General features: G+C 28.8%; 2 protein-coding genes across 3 annotated transcripts in view; both read right to left on the bottom strand.

Annotated features, from left to right (window-relative positions):
- The window catches only part of LOC148302483 (facilitated trehalose transporter Tret1-like), a 29,193-nt gene extending 24,678 nt beyond the window's left edge, over positions 1-4,515 (bottom strand). Inside the window, exon 1 of one of the 2 annotated variants that reach the window (XM_088271551.1) lies at positions 4,041-4,515. In XM_088271551.1, the coding sequence (XP_088127677.1) occupies positions 4,041-4,048 (8 nt within the window). In that variant the 5' untranslated portion in view covers positions 4,049-4,515. Of the gene's footprint in view, positions 1-1,258; positions 1,278-4,040 lie in introns of those variants that run through there. The other variant, XM_088271552.1, reaches the window with a different exon arrangement.
- A 7,511-nt stretch (positions 4,516-12,026) lies between these two features.
- On the bottom strand, positions 12,027-16,278 carry LOC148302482 (carbonyl reductase [NADPH] 1-like). Its single transcript, XM_088271550.1, has 6 exons — positions 16,213-16,278; positions 15,347-15,475; positions 14,678-14,809; positions 13,358-13,596; positions 13,102-13,248; positions 12,027-12,770 (listed from the first exon to the last, which is right to left on the bottom strand). Exons 1-6 carry the CDS (start codon positions 16,234-16,236, stop codon positions 12,605-12,607), a joined length of 837 nt encoding a protein of 278 aa, XP_088127676.1. The 5' UTR covers positions 16,237-16,278; the 3' UTR covers positions 12,027-12,604.
- Between the last annotated feature and the right edge of the window lie 1,721 nt (positions 16,279-17,999).

The raw sequence follows: 17,999 nt of genomic DNA, 5'->3' as shown, positions 1-17,999 counted from the left end.
ATGCAGTTTTATCAAGAAATGTCAGTAATAAAAAATGTTTAGTATTCTGTTAATTAAATAACGTAAATTATATCGTTATCGATACCTTGGTACGATACGATATGGAAAAAAAACAAACAAAAATGAAAAATAAAAGGTTCGTTTTTCATGATAATTATTTAACAATTTATCTTATTTTCATTATAATCTGATGATTATTCAAATAAAAAATCAGAAAGTTATTGTGAAATGAAAAAAAACCAGTAATATTTGTTTTGTTTGTGTGCTATTATTATGATAACATAAATGCTTTTGAGCACAATTTATTTTACGTATTGCTCAATATTAAAAAAAAAATCTGTAAGAAAAAAACTTTTACCCTAAAAATGATATTATTTGACATATGTATTGTGAAAAGTATATTTTTGTTGTTGTTGAGTAAAGCATCTTTCGCAAAAACAATATATTTTAATGAAATATATTATTTCTTAGATAATTGTAAAATTTTGATTTTTTATAAATACACACAGGACCGAGTGAACTTTAGTCGTAGTTATTACGATTATGCGTATCCCAGGGCTAGTATAATATTTTCCCAGTATAATGAAAGTGGAAAATACTAATGTTCATGACAGTATACTGGCTACTGAAATTGAAAACAATCCAGCTCATTCTACCAAAAAAATAGCGAGCATAATCTGATATTCATGGTCAGATGTTCAACGGAATTTTAGAGGAATTGGAGAGAGGGCTGGATGCCATATGCGCTAAGCGATGAGCACCTCGGTGACCGAGTGACCACGTGCGAAGAGCTGTTATAAACGCGATCAGAAACGTCTTTTTAAATGATGTCATCACTTCTAAATGTGAACTGTATTCTACACGACTAACTTAAAAGAGTTATCTTAATTTTGTATTTTTGGTGGGATTTCAAAGCCATAATTTATTACGAGGTCCTCAAATCTGCACAAACAATTAATGGTCAACTTTATTGTGATAAATTGAACTTTTATGGAACGAAATGAAAATAATCTTTGGCGTATCGAAAGAATGTATTTGCTACATGATAACGCCCGCCCGCAAGCGGCGAAAATAAAAATAAAGAAATGAAACAGTCGGAATGATGGAATATTTGTACACATCTACCATACTTCCCCGACATTGTTCCTTAGGACTAACACATGTTTCGCTCAACGCAACATTTCTTAGAAGGAAAAATTACGCTATGATGATATGGATATTTAGGGCATAAATATTTCGAGACAAAACCCATTATTACTTTTTTTATGCAGTTTGATATTCCCAGTTGTCAATCCATCTCTATGGTGGTCTGCCCGGGAGTCGTCCTTGGAGTTGGAAGTGCAGTGCAATATGGGGAGTCTGGATGGTTCCATTCTTATCACGTGCGCATACCATTGTCTCCTTCGTTGCCTTGCCCCACCTAACGACATCTTCAATCTCACATATTTCTCTTATCCTGGTGTTCCTTATTCTATCTCGTAGACTCTAGCCAGATATGCTCCTTAGAGTTTTCATTTCTGACACTCTTAGCGATTTTGTTGTTGCTGCGATGTCCGCTCTGTATTCGATTACATATCGCTCACTCCTTTCAAGAACGTCATAAATCAAAAAACTTGATTTTTCAGGAGAACGTTTTAAAAGTTAAAAAATATAATACAATGTATTAAAAATAAATATCAAGCCACTTATTGAACTTTTTACTGTGCAACAGATCTTTTTAGGTAAAACCTGACTTTTTTTTCTCCATTTGAAAAATATTCAGTTTATTTAAAAAATAATTAACCAATACATTTTCTTCAAAATGCAAAACAACACTTTCTGCCCTGTAGCGGGTAAATATTAAGTTAAAAATATGCCTATTTTACTGGGATATAGTACATTTTCTGGGCATTCCGAAAACATGCGAAACTGAAAATTTACTATTTTTTATTTATGACGTTCTTGAAAGGAGTGAGCGATATGTCATGATGGGTCGCACACAGCGCAGGAGGCAAATTCCTCTTAAAAACAGGCCACAAGGCCAACACCAAGCAGAAGAAGAAGAAGAAGAATTTAATGTTACCAGGTCAAAGAGAATGAAGAAAAATATGGATTGTAATTAATGTCATAAAAAAGAAAGTGAGAATGCAGTAATTTTTTATTTAAAAACGACATTAATTTCGGGTACCCTAACATAATTTCGGTATAACATTACTGCACATTCATTGTACCACGCTGTATGCTGTTTATTCTGAATATACATCAACCTTCAAATAAATGTCAGAAAATAAATACCACTGATTGATTTATGCACATATATTTAATCAGATGTTTTGTATTGTTCAATAAAGTTTGGACGTCGGTCTCGAAAGAATACGGCAGTAATAATTGCGATTGTTCTAAAATGTACTTCTCTAAATACATTGTATACATGTATTTTTTATGTATACCTATACTTAGGAACATGTTACTAACTGAAATATGTGTAAGTACATATATATCTAATTTATGCGACATACTTTTAATGAGAATAAAAAATAATTACTTTTTATCTCAAAGCAATAATAAAAGATTAATATATTTTACAACTAATGACTGTACTTTGTCAGAATACGGTGAGAGGGGGTAAAGATAAATTAATTCATTCAGTTACTGGATTCTATTTCTTTCACTGCCTCTATTGGTATATTATATTCTGCATAACATATGTAATATATGATTGAATTGATTAACTTAACTTAAAAAGTTTTTAGGAGGAAAAAAAATATTAGTCATTGAGAAATACAAAGAAATGCAAACCCTTAACAGTTTCAAATACTAGATTCTTCCCATTCAATTCATGCTTATTAAAATGAAACTAATATGTTTTTAGATTATATTGGACCATGTTTTTATTTTTACAAACTGTAAAAGGGCAATTTAAATAATATATAAATACTTACATAATCATAAAGTATTACAATATTAATGCCGACATCATTAGTAAATTTAAAAATTAATTATCACATAAAATAATATACACTCGTAATTCTCATGAAACGATGAAGTATAAATATTGTTAACAAACATTACAAAATAACATTTTACTGGAATCTAGCGTAATAAATTATACTTGTAGTTTATTTTATGTATATTACATTTCATAAAATGAAACGAAAATATTAACGTTCTAAGGTATGCTGTTATTTTCTACTTATATCAGTTACATATTATATTGAATTTATTTATTATAAGATAGAGAAATTGTTCATTTCTGTATGTATATATGTATATATACACATACATATATATATATTTATATATGTATATATATATATATATATATATATATATATACATGTGTATATATATATATATATATATATATATATATATATATATATATATATATATTTATATATATATATATATATATATATATATATATATATATATATATATATATGTATATATATATATATATATATATATATATATATATATATATATATATATATATATATTTATATTTATATATATATATATATATATATATATATATATATATATATATATATATATATATATTTATAAATATATATATATATATATATATATATATATATATATATATATATATATATATATATATATATATATATATATATATATATATATATATATATATATATATATATATATATATATATATATATATATATATATATATATATATATATATATATATATATATATATATATATATATATATATATATATATATATATATATATATATATATACATATATGTATATATATATATATATATATATATATATATATATATATATATATATATATATATATATCTATGAACATGTACATAATATATGCTGAACAGTGTGAAAAAATTACTACATATTTACGTTGAATGATTTATTCTGTTAAAACGTAATCTACTGCACATAATCAGCATACAGTGTACTATTTTTTTAAGTACTAGACATTAACAAAGTTATAGGGAAAATAACACAATGTTTCAAATAGCATTAAATCATATACTCATATGAGAATTACTCACCCTGCCATGTTTGTATAAGTACACGTTTATTCAGACTTATTATAATCGTAATAGCTATCACAGGTTATAAAATAATACTCTATTTATCACAGAACACGAAAAAAAAACTTTAAATAAAAAGTGAAAAAAACTTCAAATAAGATTTGACAACGAAGCGGATTCGGGGTCGTGCAGTTTCCGCGCCAATTTCGTAATGTCGAATAAGTTTTCCAGAAGGAAACCGTCTAAACTCCTGACATATGTTACTCGAAGCTTGTGGTAGTCAAACGACATCGATCTTCATGTAAAGTTCCATGACATATTATAACCGAATTGGATTTTTGTGTAAATTGCAAATTTAGTTACGAATCGCGCGATATTTGGGATTGGACGTGTTTACGAGTACGTAGCCGGCATGCCAGCTGATTTGGCTGATTTGGCGCGGCTGCACTTAGCGACACTCTTAACCCGACGGCGATGTTATTACTGCCGATATCGGTCATGATCGTTTGGCTTTATAATAGCTCCCTCCAACTGCCAATCAGAGAGAATTTCAAATAGGGAGATGCTGTATTCGCGAAGACGGACATTGCTGCATTTCCCCGAAGGTTGGTGTTTATTGACCTCTGCGTATCCGCGTGATGTACCCACACGATATATGCGCAGGTAATGTGCATTTATCCCGCTGTGAACTATCCATGAACTCCCATATTTCCTTCATACATCATGTCGGTCCTTTCTGGTCAAAAGTACGTTTTTACTATAGCGGCAAAAATGATTGAATATATATTTTTTAAAGATTTCAGGAAGTAAACATTTAAAAATGTGTCGGATGTTTATTCAACGTAACATATACTCGTACATACTGAAAAAAACCCTTTTATGTATTTATTGATAGATAAGTATTTGCTACTATGTTTTGCAATAATATATATACACACACACATATAAATAATAAAAAATAAATATATGAGTATATATATATATATATATATATATTCATAGATATATATATATATATATATATATATATATATATATATATATATATATATATATATATATACAGTATCTACTCAATGAATTAGGGCCACGCAGAATTTCGCGCAATTTCTCAATTCAAACAGGAATAACTCAGAGAAAACCTTGAATAAAACAACATTGAATTTTATTTACACATGAACACTTTATTACGCTTAAACTATGCATATATTTTCATATAAATATAGTTAGTATTTAGTATTTCCACCTTTGGCAGAAATAACTGCCTCAATTCTTTTTGGCATACTTAAAATGCACTGTTTTATCATGTTTTTTATTTCTTCGTCTTCTGACCAAATTTTTTGAATATTTTTTTTTAGACGGTCTACTGTCGGATTTGGAAATGAGTATACCTTATTTTTTAACATGATCCATACGTTTTCTATAGGATTAAGGTCCGGAGAATTTCCAGGCCAGGGGAGCAAAGGTAGATTTTTGTTAGACAAAAATTTTATTATTGATTCAGCCCGGTGGCAAGGTGCCCCATCCTGCATGAAGGTGTATGGACCTTCTGTTGGGTCGAGTGTATGGTAGAAGGGCAATAAAATTCGTTCGAGGACCTGCTTATAGGAATTTCGGTTCATTGTTCCTTCCACGAAAAACAACGGCCCATGTAAATTGTTAATAAAACATGACCATATCATTGTTGCAGGGGGGTGTTTGATAACTTTTACCACACAGGCCTCATTGTAACGTTCCATTGGTGTTCTCCTGACGAATCGACGGCTCTCTGTCACGGCTTCTAACCGGCACTCATCACTAAAGATGACCTGAAAAATAATGAAAATTTAAGTTTAATTCCAATATATAAGTTTATTTACTAAAATGATATGTTGAAAATTCAATTTAAATAAATACCTTTTTCCAATCATCTACCGAGTAATTTCGATGAAGCCTGGCCCATTTTAATCGATCCGCTTTCATTCGTGGTGTCAATTTTGGTACTTTTACAGGGCGCCTGCATTTCAGATTTACTTCGTAAAGACGTCGCCTCAGTGTTGATACCGATATATTTATACCCTCTTCTTCCAATTTTATTTTTAATGTTTTTGCTGATGCACTACGGTTTTCTAAGGCACTTTGAACGATTTTTCGATCAGTCCTCGGTGTTGTTTTTCTAATCCTACGACAGTTCTTTCGCCGATTGCTGGTGGCGGGAGACTGATTTTTTATTGATTTTGAAATTCTGTCCACTGTTTGACGAGAAACGTTTTCTTTTTTTGAAATTTCTCTATTAGATAGTATTCCTAATTTCAGTAGCACTATAACACTAGACTTTTTTTCCTCAGAAATGTCTTTACTTTTTCCCATTTTGTCCTTTTCAAAAAAGACACTTGTGTTTACAAAAAAAAATTATACTTTATGAACTAAAATTAAAAATTAAGTTTTTTTCACAAGGCACGATAACTATATAACCTCTCTGAACAAAACAACATCCAGAACTCAAGAAACTTCACTAATAAATGAGATAGGACTATTTTTTGAACTTTCAACTATCTGTATACCTGTGCTAATTATGGACCTTTCTCAGAAAAAGGGTTTGAAATATTGTAAAGGCTTAAATAATCCAGGTATATTTTACATATTATTGAAGGTAATATACATGATATTAGATGTCAATAGAAAACTTAAAGTATTTATGTAAAATAAATATAATAATCCAAAAGATTTCAGAGTATTCAAAAAAATAATGGGTGGCCCTAATTCATTGAGTAGATACTGTATATATATATATATATATATATATAAATATATATATATTTATAAATATATATATATATATATATATATATATATATATATATATATATATATATATATATATATATATATATATATATATATATATATATATATATATATATATATATATATATATATATATACATATATATAAATACATATATATATACATATATACATATATATATATATATATATATATATATATATATATATATATATATATATATATATATATATATATATATATATATATATATATATATATATATATACATATATATATATATATATATATATATATATATATATATATATATATATATATATATACATATATATGGAAGTTTTGATGTATTTAGGCATTGTTTTTGTGTAAATATGAACGTGTCGTTTTTTATAATCGATTTTTTATAATCGTAATGTAAATATTACGATTATAAAGAAAAAACTATTAATATCAATCAAATCACAAAGGTAGCTCTTAAGCTACCTTTGTGATTTGTTAATTATTATTATTTGAATTCGAACATAATATGTTGATATGTTAGAATTTATAAAATATTATTACAAAGGCTTTGTCAGTATTGAGTATAAAGACTGATAGAACTGTAACATAATAATTATTTCGCAGCATATTTTAATTTTCTTCAAAATATGCCACTATAAATTTTATGAATAAGAAACGAAATTTCCACGTTGCGTTGTTCGCAAGCGAATTAAGTAGGTACCTAATTTAAATAAAGTACACTTATATCAACACCACTCGGAGATATTTCTAAAAACTGTTTAATTTCTGTGAAACATCTCTAAAATGCCACATGTTTTACAGATATTTCTATAAACTCTTTAATTTCTTTATTCTTTCAAATCAGGATGTGAGAAAATACTAGAATACTAAGAAGTGCTGCTAAATAAATTATAAAATAACAGATGCGAAGGAGGTTATTAACCTGAGAATATGGAAGCATTTACAAAGTTTATTACCTACTTATCCACCAGTATATATAGTAATCACTTAAACCTGACAATGATAGGTCGGATTTCGAAAGGTCTTTGTTCATGTTGAGATATAAATAACAATCGTGATAATAACTCGCTGTGTGGCAAAAACTATTTTTACCACACAAGGATTTTTTACCACACATATACTTATGTATTTCCATATAAAGATTCGAGCATAATAAAAATGAGATTAATACTTAATAAATGTGCTTATTTTACTTTTTGGGTTAATTTCATGCGCAATAATCCCATGACGAAATTGGTTTGTTTTAAAAATACAACATTTGGATAGTAAATTATTATTTATCACTTAATAAGCAATCATGTGTCTTATTTGGAATCATCTGTAGATATGACTTAAATAATTATTCTAATAATCCTCTAATTACTCATTGATACCTGACAATAAGATACCGTTATATTTATGTTATGATTACCAACGTTATATTATTTCAATACTGCGTATGTTTTGACTTAAACTCTTCAGTTTTCAGCAAATTCAATGCCTCTAAAAAGGTATTTAAGTGTTATGAATATTAAGCACTGAAGAAATAACATAGCATTATATAATAAAATATAATAAATCCTTATATAATGAAATAACATAGCAATACATAATGCTATATTGTAGTCATGTGATTCATACACACAGTGTTAAACTTACACAAGCAAGTACAAGTATGGGTATACAACCCCGAGTACCATAAACATTGTTTTTTTTCTTATTTTCCAGAAGAATTTTCATGAGATCTTCTTCCATTCTTTATTTGACCAAGATTTCACTCTCGCTTAGTGCGTCAGAATACCCAGGATAAAAAAATACCGCCATTTGTACTTTTATAGATACGATAGATTTTTCTTACAGAAAAAGCCTAAATATCATTTCTATATTATTATACAAAAATATAAGGCGATCGAATAAATTAGAATCCAGCTAAAATTAAATGAGCGGAAAACGTTTGTAGCGGTAATGTTTAGTAATCTGAACCATTCCTGAATCGGATTAATTTACAATCACATTTCATCAACGTCGCTACCTAACAATAACCAAATACCGTAACACGTGACAGCTTCCTTCCGTTCCTCACAGCAATCAGATATTATCCAAACATTAATAGGTTTATGTTATGATGTTTAATAAGCCGAGGACGGCCGTCAAGGCATTTGTTATTATTCATTTAATATATATTATAGGTGTCGCAAACTTGAGCGAAGCATTTATCGTTTTTATCCGAAAGAAGGTGGAAGACTGAGCAAGGAAAGCGAGTCGGAATTCCAAATGTATAAGAATTACAGCTAACATATAAAAAGAATCCAGTAACAGTGCATATATACTTACGTATTTAAAAAAAAATGCAATACGGATGTTCAATAATTGGCTGAATGGTGAACGTTATACAATGGTATAAAGTCAACCAAATGCCAGGTTGTAGGGCCTGGGATGCTCAGACTTCCACCTTCTTTTGCCTAAAGCGATGATGCTTCATCTCAAGTTGAACACCTATAATCCATATTGATATTTCATTCCTTCGGTGATGATCCAGTGTCTGATAGAGCGAAGAATAAACAATGTTATTTATTTACAACATTTTGACTGTGTCCAAATACTTGTTCCCAAAATCTGGATTACCTCCAATCACAGGAGTTATTTTCATATTATTTTTTCAGACTTCCATATTCTTCTTCATCTTTGATGAGATGTCAAAAAAATAATATATTATTTATTTAATGGTTTTCAACTCAACCGGGACGATATTTAGGAATCAAAATCTGCGAAATGAAAATTGTTATGATAATTTAATAACATGATAAAAGTGATCACGATGTTTTAGTGTGTCATTATTCAACAATGTTAATCTCAAGTTTTGTGTGCGATAACATTTTTATGGAAAGCAGGTGATGTTTTGCTGATCATTTAATGAAATTAGTACCTGGCATGTACTACATACTCGTATACAAGTAATATGTACAATACTACGTACATGCATATCTTGTGAGATTGGCGTTCGTTTATTTACATATTTTCAATTAGTCACATACTAAGTATAATAATACAACATTGTGATATTCATTTCTTGATTTTTATAATATGTTGATAAACCATATCTACATATTTATTTATTAATCGTAAATCACGCAAATAGGTGTTTGTAACTTACCACGTTAGTAGCGACTTTGCCGCAATATTTATTTCCGTTTTTAAATCAATGATAACATAAAAATTAATATTTAAATAAAAATCGCAAGTCATATTCACGCGTAGGTAAGTTGTTGGTCTCTAAGGATTCGCACAAGTGTAGAGTTATTGTCACTTTGAACTACTCATTGTACATATCAATGTAATATAAAGCGGAACAATTGTATATGCGTACATGCTTCGGCTGTTACCTCTATGAAAAAAAATGAAAAAGAAACAAACGCTCAATAATAGCGTGTAATTAGAAAAAAAGGTTCGCCTTTGCTTGTCTTTTTAGTATGAATAGATAAGTACGTAGGAAATAGAATTTTTTAAATAATGTAGAAGATACTATCTGCCTCCATAGTGTAGCTGTTCAATTCAATTCAATTTCAATTTATTCAATAATAATTGATATATTCAAAATAAACTCATGTTTATAGCGTAAACATTAAAAACAAAGTTAAAGGTGTAGAAGAATCGATCTTTGGAAAACCCCCTTAGACATATGGAACATATCAATATCTGGCGTGATATTGTTCAGCACAGCGATAGTTCTTCCTACAGGCATAACCATCGGCAGGTTGGTCCTGCATATAGGAATGTGAAACAATGTATGCCGACTCTGTCTAAATATAATAGCTATAAATGCTTTCGGTTACCATTCTGGAGGTCTCAGGTTCAATTTATAGGGATTAAAAAAAAATCACAATATTTTTTCACTAAAATAACATATTTATGTAGCATCACCCTGGACTGGAACCAGAAGTGCAGGACCGATTACCTTAGCAACGCGTAATTTATGACCAAGATGACAAAGTGTCGACACAGTGCCTTATGCACTATTGGATGCGAATAAGGGTTAGAAGAAGATGACACTCTTATCAACTATGGTACATTGAGTTTTTAATGACGTCAACAAGTCACAAATGAATGTGTTCAAACATCAGACATGAGACACGCCCTAAATCGAGCCTCTTTATTTATATTTTGATCAGACCAATCAAATGTTAGGTATTTCATTTTTTAAATGCCAATAAACAAATTAATGGCAATTGAATTCTGACGCAGTTCGACAGACGTATATTATTTTGTTTTTGACACAATCATTATTCGATCTGTAATTTCGCGTCAGACAATGATTTATGCGTTGGAATGGAATTCTATGGAAGATAGGTACGTACGAACGCGAATTAATTCTGACGAAAATAACTTGCAAGTCAACAAAAGTAACCTTTACAAATTTGTTTGAGTTAAATGAATTGCTTATGGCGCAAAAATTCGGGTTAAAAAAAGCAATGAATTACGTATGTTAATATAATTGTATTTATTTCGAGAAATGTCATTGAAGTCTATTTTTAAAATAAAAACAGTTATTTTCACGTTCCCAATTTAACTTTGGTCACGAATAACATTTTTATTTATGAATTCTTTTGCTTTTTTTTCATTTACGTTCAACTACGTTCATTTACATTACGCCTGTCATCAGGCAAAATACGAAACAGGTACATACCTTTATTTTTAACCCTCCTACACCGACGCAAGTGACCTTATCAAGTTTACGTTTGAAGTTTTCTTTTCTGTTTTTTATTTTTATAATCGTAAATTAGAGTCATTGCCGTACATGATCTGAATTTGAAGAAATATACAACTTTTTTTAAATGTAAGTACGTAGAATTTTGTGTAAAAACTTTGTTAAGTTGAAAAAAATACAGTTTTAATGATTATGAAGATTTTCAATAATGTGTGTGTGTGTGTGTACCATAGAGGAAAATAATTATTGTCTAGTATCTATTATTATTCGCCTCAGTATTGTAATAATGAAATTACTGAAATATGTTGAAAATTTCCCAAGTTACTACAACTACTTATAATTTTTGACATACTGCAAGTCTTATAATGTGAGTATAAACCTTTACCTATCTCACAAGTATGTTTAAGGTTGATTGGAAGATATTATTTCTTAGCAATAAACTAAGAATAATCTGTTTGTTAGCAGTATAATTATAAAATACCGTAAAAGAAATAAACAAATCCACAAAAATATTTGAAAAACCTTTATTTATCATTCAAAATACATTTCTCTTTATTCATTAATAACATCTTATTTTTAATATTACAAATTTACATTGCTGTTTGGGATAATATCGCTCACTCCTTTCAAGAACGTCATAAATCAATAAACTTGATTTTTCAGGAGAACGTGTTTAAAGTTTAAAAACATAACACAATGTATTAAAAATAAATATCAAGCCACTTATTGAACGTTTTACTGTACAACAGATCTTTTTAGGTAAAACCTGAAAGTTTTTTTTCCATTTATAAATTTTTTGTATATTAAAAAAAATAATTAAACACTACCTTTTCTTCAAAATGCAAAAACAACACTTTCTGCCCTGTAGCGGGTAAATATTAAATTTAAAATATGCCGCTTTTGCTGGGATATAGTACATTTTCTGGGCATTCCAAAAACATCTATAATTGAAAATTAGCGATTTTTGATTTATGACGTTCTTGAAAGGAGTGAGCGATATGTCAATCCCGGGGTTTGGTTTTGTTTCTGACAAAAGTGAATGTAAAGCATAAGTTTGTGCGAATGTTCAAAAATAATAACAACCGTTTACATTTCTGGGAAAGGACCATCCCAGTTGATGACTTCTTTATTAGCCCAAACGAAGGATTCCTTAATATTGTCGGGAGCATCCAGGGCCAAGTACAGCGCGGGTTCGGCACCTTGATCGGTAGTTAGAACACCCTGGTGGTTATTCATATCCGTTGCCACATAACTGAAATTTATAGTTTTATCATTTTTAATCTGACATTACCTGAAATTTTAATTGTTTTATTTTTGCACGGAAAAAGTCTAACAAAAAGATTGTTTTCAATCCCTGACAATCACAATGTGTAGGTACAAATAAAATTCTGTGAGGCTTTTGGCTCTCAGAAGAGAACTTTATTTAATTTATGATACGTGAGTTGTTATAGTCAAAAATGCGATTCGTTTGAAGTTTATTTAGTTATTTATAAAATAAGGTTATTATTGGTGAGTGAATAAGTTATTCACTTTAAAAAAATTAAGAATGATTGTATTATGAAAAAAATTTATATTTCACTTACCCAGGGTTGACAGCATTGACTTTAATATTGGTGGTACGCGCTAGGTACCTCTGCTGCACAAAAGTTAGGGCTGTAACGGCAACCTTGGCTACTTTGTACGGATCATCACCCCAACCATCCTGAACATTGCTCCCACGCCTCACAGCTCTGCAAATGAAATATAAATAGCATTAAACTACCAATTAAATATTGTTCATTACATTTTTTCAATAAGAGTCAGAATATTACACAATACATCTAAAGTCGGTAAATTTACCTGATAAAGTCATCAACGAGCTGATTAAGTTGCCATAACGTCAAAGTTTTGTTGGCGAAAGCTTTACGGATGCTTTCACTGGGTATCATGGATAGGTGACCAAAGCCGCTGGACGTGTTGATGACTCGGCCGTCATTTCGCATTATCGGGAAGAGATCGGCGCATGTATCCCGAAGGTTTCCGAAATTACCCCTCATTGTCTTTTCGGCAACACTTAATAAAGGCTCGTCATACGGTTTCTGCAATGTTTTTCAGTTACGTTAAGAATATACATATTTAATGCACTCAGAAAATCTAAAATAAAAACAATAAATGTATAATTTTCTTTTTATAATATATAGTGAATCAGAACTATCAAGGTGCTGTTTAGGCTCCCCCAAGACAAGGACAATTACTCTTCAGTGATAGTCGATGTCGGGGGTACCTGACATGATACGCACAGTAGAAGTAAGTTAATTGTATCACAGCTTCGTTTGTTCACCCCTATTATCATACATTTAGTTAAAATGCTGAGGTACCGGGTTCCATTCCCGAGATAAATACAGTGGTATTTTTTTAATACCAGTCCAGGACGGATCATCTCGCTTTCATGAAATAAATAATTAATATTTAAATCCCGGATATCCATAATTTTTGGTGGGATGTATCTTGAAATTAATGAATACATTATCTACTAAAAAGACTAACAAAAAAATGTTTAAATATTGTGTACATAAATATAATCACTATAAATCTACTCAATCAAATCTGATAAACCTAATTATGGATTTTTATCATGTTCAACTATGCAGTTTTCTAAAACAAATATGCAGGTATTTTCTTATTTTTAATGTGATTATTTTGTTAATATATTTATCTGCGAATAAATCAATGCTTAAAAATGCTAAACACTTAACAAACAACAAATTATTATTACAACAATATGACATAAATATATCTCATAAATAAGTAACTTATTACAACAATATGACATAATTATATCTCATAAATAAGTAACTGCTTCACATGGTTAAAATCGAACCCTATCTTCAATATTTGTTAAATTTATTTCCTTTGTAAACCACTAAATAAATCTTTATATTGAAGCCCGTATTATATATAATTGTTCAAAAACTCCAAAAAAAATGTGAAAAAATCCACAGATGTCACTAAAACCTTCAATTAAAAAAAAATCAAATGCCCGAATTATATGACGAAATACATCACGTCCATACTCGTTTGGGATTTATTGTGTTTGGGTGACAAGTTTGTCCATACTCTCTAAGAGTTGAGTCTTGTTTCATTTAAACAAATTTAAAATATACTCAAAAATATACTCACTTTGATCTGAACACCAGCATTATTAATCAAAATATCAATACCTCCATGAGTATTAACTATGTGATCTTTGAATCTCAATACACTCTGAGGATCTCCAATGTCCAACTGATGGAAGTGAGGAAAGCATCCAAGCTGGAAACCAATAATTATTAGAAAATTTAATATTTCAGTAGCTTAGTGTCAAAGTAGACTTAATCTGCATAATTTTTCAGTAGCCATTTTTTTGTTGTTGATGTATTTGAAACTAAATCATCAATCAAGCTTTAATAAAAAAAATGAGCAAAAACACCATTTTAATATACAAAATAATTTTGGTACAATTTTTGTGTTGCAAAATAAAAATAAAAATAAATTCAAAATTGTTTGCGAATCTATTTATGTATTTGGAAAATAAATTTGAAACATGTAAAAAGTGGCACATATTTATTTACAGAGAGTAACACCAATAAAATGGGAATTTTTTAAAATTTGAAAACCAAAAGCGAGTGCCCACAGAATAATCTAAATATCCATGATAAAATTTAGGCTGCTAAAAATACCGGAACTCATCGCATAATTCCATTACATGGGATATTAAAACAAAACCTATTTAATTATTAAGCAAAATATATTTTTGTTTTGTTTATGGATATAAAAATATAAAAATAGGAATAGTCATTTTAGTTTTACCTCGTTTAGCTTAGAGACTGCTACTTCTCCTTTAGAGGCATCTCGAGCTGTTAAATATACTATTCCAGGAAACCTCTTGCATAATCCCTTAACAATAGAGAAACCAATCCCCTTATTGGCTCCTGTAACCTGAAGTATTACAAAATTATAAAAATTCTGCTTGTAATAGTAAATTCATTCAAACCCTTATCCGCACGCCAATGGTGCATAGGGCACTGCATCATATAAGCACAGTGTTATCTTGATCATTAACACACGAAGGAAAGGTGATCAGCCCTCCGCTTCAGGTACCAGTCCAGGGTAATATTGAATAAATATTAGAGTGAAAAAATCACTTATATTTATTTGACCCTCCCTGGGAATTGAAACCGGAACCTCCAGTACGGTAGCCGAGCATGCTGACTATTATACTATGGAGGCGGTAATAGTAAATAGTAATACCAAAAATGGATCATTGTTATGTGTGTGTGTGTGTGACCATATTTCTGAAAAGTTATATAGTGTATTTTGTTAGCTGAATATTGCTCAAGTCTAGTACAGGTTTGTTGGAATCCAGCCGCTTACATAAGAAATCATACTATGGCCTCTTCTATAGCATAATGATCTAATTATTTGTTATTCATTAATTTCTTATTCAAAAATCATAGCTAATGAATAATATTTGTAATTGTAAATATACAATAAAAATAGATCTAAGATTTATTAATATTTTTAAACTTTTACTACGTTATCGCTCTATGAAAAATGTAAATAAATACAAAAATAGATCCAAGATATGTTAGCATTTAGAAACTGTTACTACAGAACCGCTTTGTAAGTATATTTTTGTTCAAGTAATTAATAATATATTAGAAAACAAAACTCACCACAGCTACTTTATTATTTGCCATTTTGAATAAACCTTTCTCACGGGCTTTCTAAACACAACAGATGGGAAACTGTTCCCGGCAAATGAGTATATATATATTTCCACCTTTTGCAGATAACAAAAATATTTTTGTTTGATTATTTATTTTTTCTATCGAAACCACAGAGATAAGTTGTTGGGTAAACAAAAAAATAATAATTAAAACACACATTGCTATTTATTGAATTTGTGGTATAATTTTCCAATAACATAATGCATTAATAATTGATTATGGTTTTCACAAACATGACAAGTATTTATGCATATGTATATACATGTTTTTTTTTTTAGCTATTTTTACCCGGGTCAACCCTCCTGAATTCAATAAAATTATTTGTGACCGGTCAGTTTCACTCAAATCATGTTTTTTAATATAAAATAATGAAGGCTTAAATGAAAAGAACAACAAAAATTTGACTTTTTCACTGATTAAAATAACTGGAGAGCAATGTATTATTTCACATATAAAACTGACCCTTGAAATTAGTAAAGAGAGTTTTTGAATAAACCAAGCCCCTAACTGTCATAGGTCGAGATAGCAGGTAATAAGTAGAAGGTAAAATCCATCAAAATACAATACAATCCGAAAAGATTGCAAGAATTCCAAGAGTCGCAGTATTTAAAAACATAAACCAATTCTGTAGGGGGTGCCCAATACATTTGGCCACCACTGTATATATATACATATATATATATATATATATATATATATATATATATATATATATATATATATATATATATATATATTTACATATATATATACATATATATATATATATATATATATATATATATATATATATATATATATATATATATATACCAAATTTGGGGGAGCTTTATTATTATTATAAGACTGAAGAAACTGCGCTAGAATTCCGCATATATTACTATAAGTCTTATATTTTGAGTGAATTTGACAGTGTTTGTTTGAATAAAATCGGGAATGCAGCATCTTGTCCAAACTGCTTTATTACTATAAGTCTCATATTTTGAGTGAATTTGATAGTGTTTGAATAATAAGCGCGAATCCAACATCTCGTCTATACTGCTTTGGTAATAAAAGTCTCATATTTTGAGTGAATTTGACAGTGTTTGAATGATCAACATCTTGTCCATACTGCTTTTGTTTAGATGGAAAGGTTTGTCCTTACTCTTTGAGATTAACAAAATGATAAATATTTAGTTTCAAATAATACACTCTCCATATTTCAATACAATCATCCTTAAGAAACGATTTATTTAGTAATACATAGTTCAGTTTTGACCTTTATAATAATTTTTTTTTTTAAATACAATTTTTTCAATACATAATGGCATAACATTTTCCTATAATATAAACTTATTAAAATAAGTAATTTGTCTTAAAACTATATCACAAATAAATTTAGGCATGTTTTATTTATATAAATATAAATATAAAGGTTTTTTTTAAAGTAATAACCCACAAGTCGTTAGCCTTGTCTGCGGGTAGGATAGTAAGAATAAAGAAGGTATATATGAAAAATTCAACTGAATAATTATCTTCAGTAATTTCAATTAAGATTAATGTCTCTTTGTTTTGTAAAACTTGAAATATACATTATAAATATATATACATATATAAATCGACATACAATTTATTTTCTGTTAATAAGTAATGTAAAAAATACTATAAGGTGTATTTTGCATGCTTGAGATAAACTTTACACTGTAAAGGAAATACTATATTTTAATATCTTATTAATAATACTATAAACAATC

The sequence above is a fragment of the Brachycentrus maculatus genome, unplaced genomic scaffold, assembly GCF_059751285.1.
Source record: "Brachycentrus maculatus isolate JH-2025_06_01 unplaced genomic scaffold, ASM5975128v1 h1tg000446l, whole genome shotgun sequence".
Taxonomy (NCBI): domain Eukaryota; kingdom Metazoa; phylum Arthropoda; class Insecta; order Trichoptera; family Brachycentridae; genus Brachycentrus; species Brachycentrus maculatus.
The sequence above is the reverse complement of the archived record's forward strand: the minus strand, read 5'-3'. Positions and strand labels throughout refer to the sequence as shown.